The 11,229-nt window shown below is 59.9% G+C and overlaps 4 protein-coding genes across 4 annotated transcripts; 2 read left to right on the top strand and 2 right to left on the bottom strand.

Annotated features, from left to right (window-relative positions):
• Positions 1-816: 816 nt before the first annotated feature.
• Positions 817-2,242, bottom strand: BJ171DRAFT_211046 (uncharacterized protein). Its single transcript, XM_053106364.1, has 2 exons — positions 1,669-2,242; positions 817-1,497 (listed from the first exon to the last, which is right to left on the bottom strand). Exons 1-2 carry the CDS (start codon positions 2,116-2,118, stop codon positions 1,063-1,065), a joined length of 885 nt encoding a protein of 294 aa, XP_052970691.1. The 5' UTR covers positions 2,119-2,242; the 3' UTR covers positions 817-1,062.
• Positions 2,243-3,799: 1,557 nt separating this feature from the next.
• Positions 3,800-6,080, top strand: BJ171DRAFT_577711 (uncharacterized protein; the record flags this gene model as incomplete). Its single annotated transcript, XM_053113833.1, has 5 exons — positions 3,800-3,987; positions 4,361-4,572; positions 4,655-5,147; positions 5,332-5,911; positions 6,024-6,080. The coding sequence occupies 5 exons, from the start codon at positions 3,800-3,802 to the stop codon at positions 6,078-6,080; spliced, it is 1,530 nt and encodes a 509-aa protein (XP_052970690.1).
• A 448-nt stretch (positions 6,081-6,528) lies between these two features.
• Positions 6,529-8,836, bottom strand: BJ171DRAFT_489512 (uncharacterized protein). The gene is made up of 6 exons (XM_053109496.1): positions 8,190-8,836; positions 7,957-8,033; positions 7,655-7,722; positions 7,505-7,575; positions 7,272-7,355; positions 6,529-7,025 (listed from the first exon to the last, which is right to left on the bottom strand). The coding sequence occupies exons 1-6, from the start codon at positions 8,814-8,816 to the stop codon at positions 6,708-6,710; spliced, it is 1,245 nt and encodes a 414-aa protein (XP_052970689.1). The 5' UTR covers positions 8,817-8,836; the 3' UTR covers positions 6,529-6,707.
• A 157-nt stretch (positions 8,837-8,993) lies between these two features.
• BJ171DRAFT_489511 (Ctr copper transporter family-domain-containing protein) lies at positions 8,994-10,933 on the top strand. Its single transcript, XM_053109495.1, has 2 exons — positions 8,994-9,474; positions 9,828-10,933. Exons 1-2 carry the CDS (start codon positions 9,285-9,287, stop codon positions 10,838-10,840), a joined length of 1,203 nt encoding a protein of 400 aa, XP_052970688.1. The 5' UTR covers positions 8,994-9,284; the 3' UTR covers positions 10,841-10,933.
• The last annotated feature ends 296 nt before the right edge of the window (positions 10,934-11,229 follow it).

Here is an 11,229-nt window from a genome sequence, read left to right as displayed (position 1 = left end):
CACACCCGCCCATCCCAATCACGGCGCCTGTGCGTTCTGGATGAATCCAAAGGGGTTGTGATAGCTGGCCGCACCTTGGCATATCGGCTGGGCGATTTTCCGCCCACGCAGACAGCCGCCATTGCCCTGCTACTGCTCTGCCGTCGATCCGCCACCCGATATCATCGCTCTTGCTCCGTCGACGCTCGAGCACCACCCTTCGAGACCATGTTCTTCAATCGTCGTCCTTCGGAAGCTGCTCAGGGCCCCCAGCCACAACGCCCCACCATCTCCACGTCGTTTGGAACAGCGCTGCCCCGCAATAACACGGCAGCCCCGGCGTCTCCTGGAACGCCGTCGTCTGCAACCTCACCAACATCATCTCTGGTCAGGGCTACTGTTCCGCACTTGTGCGCGACTCTGTATTGAGAGCAGAGTTCGACCAAACCACTGATGTCTTGCTCTCTTCGTACTCTTTCGACGGCGCGGTTCCCACGCTTCTGGGGTGCATTTTTGGCTGGCAGATCGGGGCGCTCTATGCCAACAGGCCCAGACCAGGTATGTAGACTTGTGTCTCAACATGCGATGCCGCAACATGCAACGCCCCCACACACTGTCGCTTGTCAGATTTGGGGCTGATGCGCAGATCGCTGGCAAGTCGAACAAAGTATCGTCGCTGTGGACTCACTGCACGATCGCTAGAGCGACTGACCGACTGACTGAGTGGCTGACCGACTGACTGAGTGGCTGAGTGGCTGACTGACCTCTGGCTCGCTGGTTGATTGACCGACGGCTACTCCCAAGATTCTTCAAGCGCGGGCATATTTACGCAGTACCACCCGCTGCTGCCCCGCTTCATTGTGGATCGCCAGAACGAAATACTGCAGAGCGCCTCGGCCGCTCCAACTTCGGACACGGAGACTCTCGCCAAAATGATCATCAGTGGCGACATGGGTCTTTGATTGTTCTGCATTGAGCCGCCGTGGAGTTGACCGCAAGTTGAACAAAACGCAAATACAAATACAAATACAAATACCTTGGGCAGAGAATGGCCGCCGGTGGATTTGGAGGAGGGATGCGATCTCAGCCCTTGAGATTCGCCCTGGAGGCCTGCTCCTGGATATTGTCGAGCTCCCCAATGATGCTCTGTCGCCGGCTCCCGACTCGGCTGCCCTGGCGGCTGCTGGGCCGGCTGTATTGCACGCTGTTTTGCCGGCTGTGGGAGTAGCTTCCTTGTCGGCTGCCTGAGATGTTGAAGCCGCTTGCCAGTCCGCCGGCATGGCTTGAGGGGCTGTCGGATTCCTTCTTTCGTCTCGACAGAGCTGCGCCAGTGGAGCCAAAGCCTTCGAGCTGACTTTGGCTCGAGGTCCCCTTGCCCAAGTTCATGTTGCTGCCGCTGTACATACTCGCATGAGATCCGAGGTACTGCGATCCACGAATGCGCTCGGGTTTGTACTGGACCTTGAGCTCGGCAAGATGGGTGTTCATCAGCATCAGCTCTCGCAGGATCTGGATCGTCTGTAGGTGGATGATCGACGGTCACTGAGTCTCGCAGTGAGGGAGCAGACTCCATCGCCGCCCAACAGAATCGCTTTGGGTAAAGCACATTACTGTCACCGTGTGAGCAATCTCTATCCCCGTTCTGCTGTTGAGATTCGCATCGAGGGTCGCTCAAGATGGCTGGCCTACCGTCTCCCATTTCTTCTGGACGCCGACCATTTCCTTCTCAAGGGCGCACCTGGCTTCGAACAGCTTCTTGCACTCGACCGACAACTCATTCGCCCGCCGTTCCAGGCCCGAGAGCCGGCGGACAACCCGCTCGCGCCGTTGGAGGTCGTCCATATTCCGCTTCTCCAGCAGGATGTTGTAGTAGTTTTCGAGGGTGTTGATGGAGTAGGCATTCATGTTGAGGATGCGATTGGTGATGAAGCGGTAGGCATCGAAGGTCACGTACATCTGGGCGCCCCTCTCGACATAGTTTTTCCCGACCACTTCCTCGCTGGAATAGACGGTGCCGGAGATGTTCTGATTTGCGGGGTACATTTCTGCGGTGCTCAAAGCGCGGCCCTCGGGCTTGGAGAAGGAGTCGGTGTGGAGGTTTTGAGAAGCGCGGATGGCTCGGGCATCGCTCACGTTCATGGAGCTGACCCGATGCAGCTCGAACTTGGCCAGGTCTTGCGAGGTCACAGTGCGAAGGACATGAGGGCCAAGTCTGGGCCGATGCTCGTCCGAGAGGCACTATCGCACTTGGGGTGGCAGTCGGATGGATGCTCGATGGCCTCGGACGGTTCTTACCTGTCATGTTGGTCGGAATCGCAAACTGGGTCTCCAGGGACTTTTTCTGGGACTCTTTGGAGCGCTCGATCTCGGCTGCCGCAGCCCGGAGACTCTCGGGGATCTCGATGGCCTCGCTCAGCCGCTTCCTGTGGGATTTTTCGACGGCGGCGATGGCGCTCATGATGGTGGCGGCGTCGGGCACCTTGACTTCGTCTTCCTTGACGATCGGGCCCAGCACACTGGCTCGTCGTGATATGGTAAAAGGCTGGTCGGGACGACGGGTGGTGTCGACGCGCTCATTGAGGATTGCAAGGTCTGCGTTCATGGATATGGGCTCAGCCTCGCCATCGGCGTTGGGCGTGTACATGGTTTCGATGGCCGGCGCCGGCTGCGAGTAGATGGCAGGGACGGCTTCGTTGTCGGGGTTGCCTTCAAAGTCGCCATCTTCGTCGTCGATCTCAATGTTGAACTCGGGGATGACGATGATGGGCTGGGGCGGGTCGGCGTCGTTGTCTTGCATGGTTCGGGATCCAGGAGCAGCTTTGTGAGAGTGGACTCGTCGATGCCGAACAGTCGCAGATCCCGAGAAGGAAGTGTCTGGAAGACAGGCGAGCAGAGGACCGTGCGTCCAAGACGAGGCCACAGCGTCGTCATCCGGCGATTGGGGACGGTGGTGGTCGCAGTAGTAATGCTTGCTTGCCGATATGGACAGACACTTGCATCGATGGATGGGCGGCCGCACGTGTGGGAACAACCAGCCGCTCGTCGCTTCCCCCACCAGCCCAACGCAGCCGACATGGCCGCATCTTGTTCCCGACGACAACCAGCGGGACCCAGAGTGCCTGGCTGGTGCCGGATGCACTACCGAGAGCGGTGTAAGCACCGCCGATGCTTACTGTATGCCGAGTCCACCATATCTGTCGTTCATCCATTCGTTCATCCATTCACTCATCCATTCATTCATTCATCCATTCATCCGTCCATCCATCCATCCATCCCTCTCCAATGCCCGTCCTCGTCTGTGTGCTCTGCTCTGCCCTCGGGTTCCCGGCTCTCTCCCCCTCCGCGTGCTGTCGCCGCCGCTTTTGGCCAAAATGAGTTCCTCCTGCCGGGCATTGGGCGCTGCGGTCTTTTGCTGCGTCTTCGTCTGGCCTGCCTCTTCCCGGTGCAAGCAATTCTTCCTCCCGGCTTCTCTCCCCGCTTCTTCCGTCGTCTCCATCGCCCCTCGTCTGTCGCCCCTCGTCTGTCGCCCTTCGCGCTCGCTCACTGCGTCTCGCCCCAAGCGTCCCCAACCGGCCTGCACTCAACCCACTCACCAACGTTGTCGCATACGCCTGCGATCTCAGCCGCAATGCTCTCTGCCCTGGGCTCCTCCCTCCGTCGCCCATGCGGGAATGACACAAACCCATGCTGGATGCTCCTCCAGGACTGGATAGGCGGCTCACCGCTGCCCAACTGCCTGCTGTCGCCTTCCAGCGACCCCTGGGCTTCCCGAGCTACTCTGGCCTCTGCTGTCTGGGCTGGCCCTGGTCATGACGGCATCATGCGGCTCTTTCCATTCTCCAACATCGTCGTCTCCGTCACCTACTTTGTCCTGGCCACCATGACCCTCGTCATGGCTGCCACCGTGGCTGCCAACTACAGCTCTCTGGCCGTCTTCAACCGCCAGATCCGACACCCCAGCATCACCAATTACTCGTGGGTGGCCTGCTTCTTTGCGCTGTCGCTTGCGTAAGTCGTCCGGCTGCCGATCGCATCGCCCGGAGCGTCGCCGCCGCCACTGCCGTGCTCTTGGGCTGAGGTGCTATGCTTTGGGCCATTTTGCCCATCGCCATCGTTCTTCCTGCAATTCTGCCTTGCGGCGATGTCATCCTGGCTGTCGACGCCTGGGAGCCTCTGCCACCGCACCTCTTGCATTCTACCGCTCTTTGTGGGCCGGCTCATTTTTTCTGGGTCCTTCCTTCCCTTCTATCGCTTATCCACCCTGCCGTTTGCCGGGCTCGTCGTCAGCTCTGCAAGGGTCTGCACTCGATTCCAGCGCTGCTCTCTCACCCTGCCGCTCTCTGCTCCCCTTCCCGCTATGCTTCGTCCCCGCCTGTCGCAGTCTCTCGATCGACTTTTACCGCTACGCCTTTGATTATCCAAACTCTCCCTTCACGATCCCCGACCACGTTGGCGGTGTCGCTTCCGAGATCTGGGAGGTCCATCCACGAGTCTTGGATGCCCGTCTCTTGCTGGTGTCGTCGCTGGCACGCTCCTGCAGCGTCCTTTTCATGACCCTGGCACTCCTCCACCAGCTCAAGTACAGATCGCAGTGTAAGCACTGCGGCTTCCTGTCCAAGTCGAGCCTCCCGCGCTCAAAACCCACCGGTGCTAACCGCTTTCTCGCCGCTTGCAGGGGATCCTAAGGACTCGTACGCTGCCCTCTACCCGCAATTTGGTTACCAGGTTGCCTCGCGTGCTCCTGCTGGCTTCCGCCGACATTCCCGTGCCGACAGCAATGCCTCTGTTGTCTCGGCCGGTCGACTCTCGCGCGAGCCTGCTCGTGACCTGGTCATCACCGAGGAAACAGGGCTTTTGGGCTCTCGAGCAAGCAGTAGTCCGCCTCGTGTGTCCGTTTACGGAGCAACCCATGTCCCCAACACCCGCCGAGCGCCTCGGCCTCGTGCGCTCTCCATCGGCGGAGGCGGCGAGGAGGAAATTGCCGATGTCGTCGAGGTTCTGACACGGCCAACAACTCCAAGCAGCTTCCGGCCGTCGACACCGGATCTTGAGTACCTCCCGCAGTGGGCAACCACCGTCCTTGGGGCAGTCTACAGCCTCGCTGTCAGCTGGGAATGTTCGTTCGTGCTCCTGTGGATTGCGAGCCTGGCTGGGCTTTGGCTGCAAATGTAAGTGTGGCCAGGGATGGTTCTGTGGCTTGCCCATCAGCTGCTGCGAGCAGCCCTCTGATACCATCCATGACCTCCCCGGATATCTGAGCGTCGTCGTCAGGCAACACTATGGTTTCGTGGCTCGGTGAAGATCGATCTGCATCGCTGCTGTTCTAATTCGCCTCTTTTGCATGCAACCCAGATCAACACCCGTCGAGCTCTCAGACAAGTCCTTCCTGATCGATGCCGATCGGCTCTGGGGACTCCCGCCTCCGCTCGTGTCGTCACAGCCCTACCGCTTCTCGTCCTTGGTCTTCTACCTGAACGTGTTCCTCGGCATCCTGCAGCGCATTCCCATTGTGGTGCTCATGGTGCTCATCATCACGACCTTTCCCACGGTCTCGAGCCTGTCCGCATCGGCCTCGGCGCGCTCGAGCATGTATCGGCGGCGATTCGGGCCGGCGCTGTCTTCTCGGATCTTGCTGTTTGTCGGTGTGGTCTTTTACCTTGCGTGGTGGATCGAGCCCAGTGTTCTCAGTCGCGGACTCATGACCTGGTTCCGGATCGCCATCGAGCCTGACTCGTCACTGGTGCAGCGTGTCTGCAGCATCCCGCCATACTGGTGGCGCACTCCTCTCGATGCCACCACCGGGAATGGACCAGACGACAACGCCGATCTGCATGGCTGGGCATCGGTTGTCGACCTGGTGCAGTGGATCGGTGGCGTGGGCTATCTATTCCTGTTCCTGTTTGTCCGGGCTGAGTATCTCAGGAATATGAAGGTGAGTCTGCGCATCTGTCGCAGCAGTCCGGGCATCGTTGTGGCGCTTTCTCACGGCGACTGGTTGACATTGTTCTAATCACCGACGGCGTTCGCATCCAAACATCATGCAGGAATGGGTTCTCTTGTCGGTCACACATGTCCAAGACACTTTTGATTTCCGAAGATGAGTCGGGTACCACGAGTCCGACGATGGGAACGAGTTGCTCCAAGATGGCCAGATCGGTCAGCGTGCCATGATGGCTTTGTGCCGATCTGTTGGGGACGCAGGCACAGACCGCTGCGCTGAACGAGTCACTCAGCCGAACCGCCAGCAAGTCAACCCATCCCTCCAGCCACCCTTCCCTTCGTCTTTCTTGGAGTTTGCACCCATCGCACACACTCACCCACCGCTCTATTTGCACGTCTTTTTGCTGCTCGATGGCCTCTGCGGGTTATTCAGCCCAGCTAATTTTGGTCGCCATCGCCCTCCCTCCCTCGATATACCCACCACCATCTTCTTTCGGAATCCATTCTCAAGTCTCACCTTCTCCTTGCCCATGTGTATTTTGAACGTCTCCTGTCTGCTCCCGGACGCTTATCGCGTATCTACGTGTCGATACGCTCACCTTTGGTCGTGTTGTATAGTTTGTCGCCAAGAAAGAAAGAAGCCCCAAGTAAAAGGGAAAAGTTGATATACTCGAGACATGCGGATGACCTTTGGGTAGCCAGATCTATATTTCAGCTGCGCGGTTGCTGCGAACATGTGCGGGCATGTGCGAGCATGTGTGAAGCTGTCGCTGTTGCCACACCGCCGTTTATCTGCGCTTGGGCTTCCCACGACCCTTCCGTTTCGAGAGACCGCCACCGCCCTCAAATCCTCCGGATATCGAGTCAGCCGGGGAGCGGCGGCTGCGACTGCGGCCGCGTCCGCCCGCCGAGGGACGCTGGCTGCCTATCGAGTCGATGTTGGCGATTTCCTTCTTGCTCAGGACAAGGGCACCGTCCTTGTAACGACCGACACCGTTGGTGATGCCGCGATCGGCTGTCTTGCGCTTCTTCTCCTTGGGCGAGGGTGCGCCCAGCCCCATGATCTGTCGCCGCAGCGAGGAGTCATACATGCCCGTATCCTTGGCCTTGAACAGAGAGTATGTTCAGAGAGCGATGGGCAATCAGTCCCTGATCCGAGCACAGAGCTTCGTTACGCCACTCGCAGGGCTGCTATCGGCTGTCCACCTTGCCGTCGGCATACCCTCCCCTTCATCAAACCACCGCCGGATGTTCTGAAATGCACTCGAAGGCACCGGGTCCTCATTTCTGGCTGCTGGAACTCGATCAAAGCCCGCTCGACACACTAGTGTTGCAACGGATAGTATGCCCACCTCCTGCAGCGCCTTTTGCTGCCGAATCTGGCGTCCCTTCTCGAGCCCCGTCTTCATCTTCTGGGGCATTTTCTGCTGCTTGACCTGTGTGGGAAGCAGGAGTTTGGATGGGTCAATGGTTTGAGGGTCGGGAGGCGGAGAAGCAAAGAAAGGCCGCAATGCGTGGCATAGACACAGGTCCCATCAGCTCCGTGGGTGCCGGGTAGAGATGCGGTGGAAAGCAGCTGCTTTACCTTGGCACCCAATTCAATCATCTTGTTTTGCTGATATGCTCGTCTGTCCTTGCCGGTCAGCTCCGATGCAGCTAGAGGGTACATGTATGTCAGGGCGTCTGCGTCTCGGCCGGCGCCATCCAAATGCACACCGAAAGCAGAGCCACGCACTGTACTGCTCGATCAGCTTGGAGGCCTTGAGCAGATCCATGAGCTCGCGGTCGTTCTGGTCGTCCTCTCTGTCCTCGAAGGCAACGAGAGTCGGGGGTGACGAGAAAAATATCACAAGGGCATCGTTGCAGCAGTGTACATTGGCGCGTGAGATATGTTTCGGGTGGATGGACGGTGTTAGATCGCAGCAAAGGTTTGCACCGAAGCCTTCGGCGTCGAGCATATGTGGTCATGCGACGAGCGATGGAAACGAGCCGTGAGGGCGTTGTGAATGCATCCAGGCGCCTGAGTTGCCAACGTACTCGTCCTGTTTCTGCTCTGCCTCGGATAGCTTTTTCTTCTTGCTGGGCTCCTCCATCATTTTCTTGATATCCGAGGACTGTCAAGCGCGGCCGAGACGAAAAGGAACATTGGGTGAGGACAAAGCACCGGTCGATTGGGTTATTGGGCCGTGTTCGTTTGGGTGTTGGTCGGATTGATTCATCGCAAGTCGGGCGTTGCTGCAGGATGGCGCTTGAGATCCACGACGACTCACCATGAACGTGCGCCAGTCCCGCTTGTTTGCAATGGGCTCTGTCCGAGTCGCTTGTCGGTCGTCAAAGACCACTACCTGGGGCGCCGAGACCACGGATCTGGACGGTTTGCTTGTGGATTTGGATGTCGCAGAGCCATTCTGCTTCAGGCCCCGGTCATCGTGAGCAGAGGAAGCGAGGTCGCTGGATTTTCGCTGGCCACTCGAGCTTGCACTGCTGGAATTCCGGCCCAGAGCCGAGTTAAGGATGGCATCGAGCTCGTCCGCATCGAGGCTATCGTCGCTGGCATCGCTCTCGACGCTTTCTCCGTCTCCATTTCCGTCTCCATCGAGCTCGTCTTCGTCGTCGCTTCTCATGTCGTCAACGATCCTGTTCGAGGCTGGGGAGGCCTTTGAAGGTGCGCTGGCGTGGGGCTCATCATCGGAGCCGGGTGTTGCTGAATCGGTGGGTGCAGCTTCCGCCGCGGCGCCCTTGGACTTTTTGGTTTTCTTCTTCTTGGGGATTGCGTCCAGCGCGGCGACGGCTCCGCCGAACTGGGCCATCATCATGGCCTCGAGCCGCTTCAGGCTCTCCTGCTTCTCCTTGGGCGGCATGGGCGGCGTGGTTGCTGGCAGCGGCGCAATCGCCATGAGCAGATGTCGCTGGCCCAGCGGCGGCAGCAGCGCATCGGCGTTGTTCCCAAAAAAAAAAAAATGGCGACGAGTCGCACACGCCTCCACGTGACCGGCCTTTGTCCAGCATCTCCGCCAGGGCCAGGCCTGCCCATCCACCCTTCCGCCGTCCACCCGCCTATCCCCCGCTTCGCCTCTTGGGCCGTCTCAACCACCGATCTCTGATCATCGATCCTCGTCATCCGGCTCCAGCACAAATTTAGTTCCATAGCCCTGCCTCTTATCGGCCGCCTCCAAGACCTCGTGTATCCCGGCTGCGAGCATATCTGCTTCGTTCGCATCCACATCCTCGCCTTCGCCCTCGTCCACATCCGCAGCCACACTCGGCTCGACTCAGCCCACCGACTCGACTCGACTCGACTCAACTCGACTCGGCCCCGACTTCCTCGTCGCCAACTCACCTTCCGACACACGGCTTCCGCCACCATGGTTACGAACCGTCTCCTCCGAGTCCTTCTCGGAGCCGCCATGCTCCTGGCCGCGGCCGTCGCGCAGCCAGACTCGCCCGACTGCATTGCAGACCCGCTGCGGGTTGAGTGCGCCGACTTTATCCTCCCGGACTTCAAGATCCACCCGATGCTCACGGATGCGTGCACCACGTCGCCAGCCCTTGCAGGTGAGGTGTCCTCCTTCGAGTTGACTAGAGTGCCTGGGAGCCGGTTGGCGGTGACAGCATGGCCAAGCGGTTGGTGGCGGCACTCGATAGCGAGATGCGAGGCGCTCCTGTGGACGGCGGTTGCATTCGCCCGTTGCCGATCGACCCAGCCGCATGCGTTCTTTGGTGCGCAGTGTCAGCTCGCCTATCGGACTCATTCATTTTGTGAATTCGCCCACCTGCCAATATTGCTCGTCCGCACGTCCATCGAACTCATCCGTCTTTTCTATCTTGCCGGTTTATCCACCACACGCTCTGCGCATCGGCCCACCGCCTGCTCTGCCTATCCGTTCATTCGGTTGTCCGGTCGGCAGGCTGTACCCTCAAGCGCACATGCGAGCTGAACAGCACCCTCCAGAACGAGCCCTTCTGCAGCCCCTTCTCGCTGCTGTCGTCGATCTGCGCCCGCGACTCGCCCAGGCTGCGGGGCTGCCGCACATACGTGCAGGTATGCCGGCCCCTTTCGATGGTGCGCCAGTGCGAGAACGAGTCCGGACTCGCGACGCTCCCGCTCACAGAGCCGGTCAAGCAGCATGTGTCGACGATCTGCTCGGAGCACTCGAATCGGGTCAACCCGCCGCTGGCGTGCCTTACGTGCCTGCCCTCGCCCGACATCGAGACCTGCGAGCCGCTCGCAGTCTATTCGGTCCTGTGCAGCAAGGCCGAGCCAGACCAGGCCGAGTGCCAGGACTTTTTCAAGATGTGCAAGGCCACCCCCGAGCTGGGCCTGTGCCCGCGCGAGAAGCCGCCGCCGCGCCCGTCCTTCAAGCCGTACCTCCACTTTGACACGATGGACTATGTCGTCTTTGATTGGGTTGTGCCTGGGACCGAGTACGGCCTGTCGGTGACCTGTCTTACGGTGTTTGCGCTGGCGTTCCTCTACGAGATGCTCCTGTACGGCCACCGCAGCCTCGAGGTCCGTTGGTTCAAGCAGGACAAGGCTCGGCGCCGCGCAGGAGCCGAAGCACGAGCTGGACTGGTTGATCCCTACGACGACCAGGCCGAAGATGCCAACGAGAACGAGCCGCTGCTGGGTGCTGGCCAGACCGCCCAGGCCGCTGCTGGCGAACCGCAAGGCCTGGGACAGCATCTCCAGCGCGGGTTTGTAGGATTCGCGAACGGCATCCGGCGCCTGGCAGAGTGGATCAACGTCCAGCTGCTCCGGGCGTTCTTCCGGTTCTTTGGGGCGGCGTCTGGCTTCCTGCTGGTGATGCTGGTGATGACCTTCAACGTGTCGATCATTCTGTCGCTGCTGGCGGGTCTGGCTGCCGGGTCCTTTTTCGTTGGCGGACCGCCCATGAGCATCGTCGAGGAGATTCATCTGTGAAGCTCTGGTCGTCCAGCGAGACGACGGCGGCAGGATGCATAATGGCGATGCACAAGTTGGCGATGCACAAGTTGGCGATGCACAGGTTGGCGACGCACATATTGGCCATGACGGCCGGCAGGTCGCAATACAGCCGCCTTGAGAGGCAATCCTTGCACAGCGAGCGTCATGGCGGGTCATGGACGGCGAAAGGACAGCGCATGTGGGAAAAGGCCGGGTCGTGTGGCTTTGCACAAACAAAGGTCACCGCGTCGCGCACGGTGCGCCCCGGAGACTCTGTGCGCGCAGGGGCCATGGACGCGCCTGGCCGAATCGGGACGGACGGCGACGGCGGTGCGACGCGGATCCCCTGCGCGTTGGTCAGGGCGCGCCTTGCCGAGAGGCGAGAG

This window comes from Polychytrium aggregatum, assembly GCF_025602895.1.
Source record: "Polychytrium aggregatum strain JEL109 chromosome Unknown BJ171scaffold_4, whole genome shotgun sequence".
In the NCBI taxonomy this organism is placed as follows: domain Eukaryota; kingdom Fungi; phylum Chytridiomycota; class Chytridiomycetes; order Polychytriales; genus Polychytrium; species Polychytrium aggregatum.
This window is presented reverse-complemented; position numbering and strand designations above follow the sequence as displayed.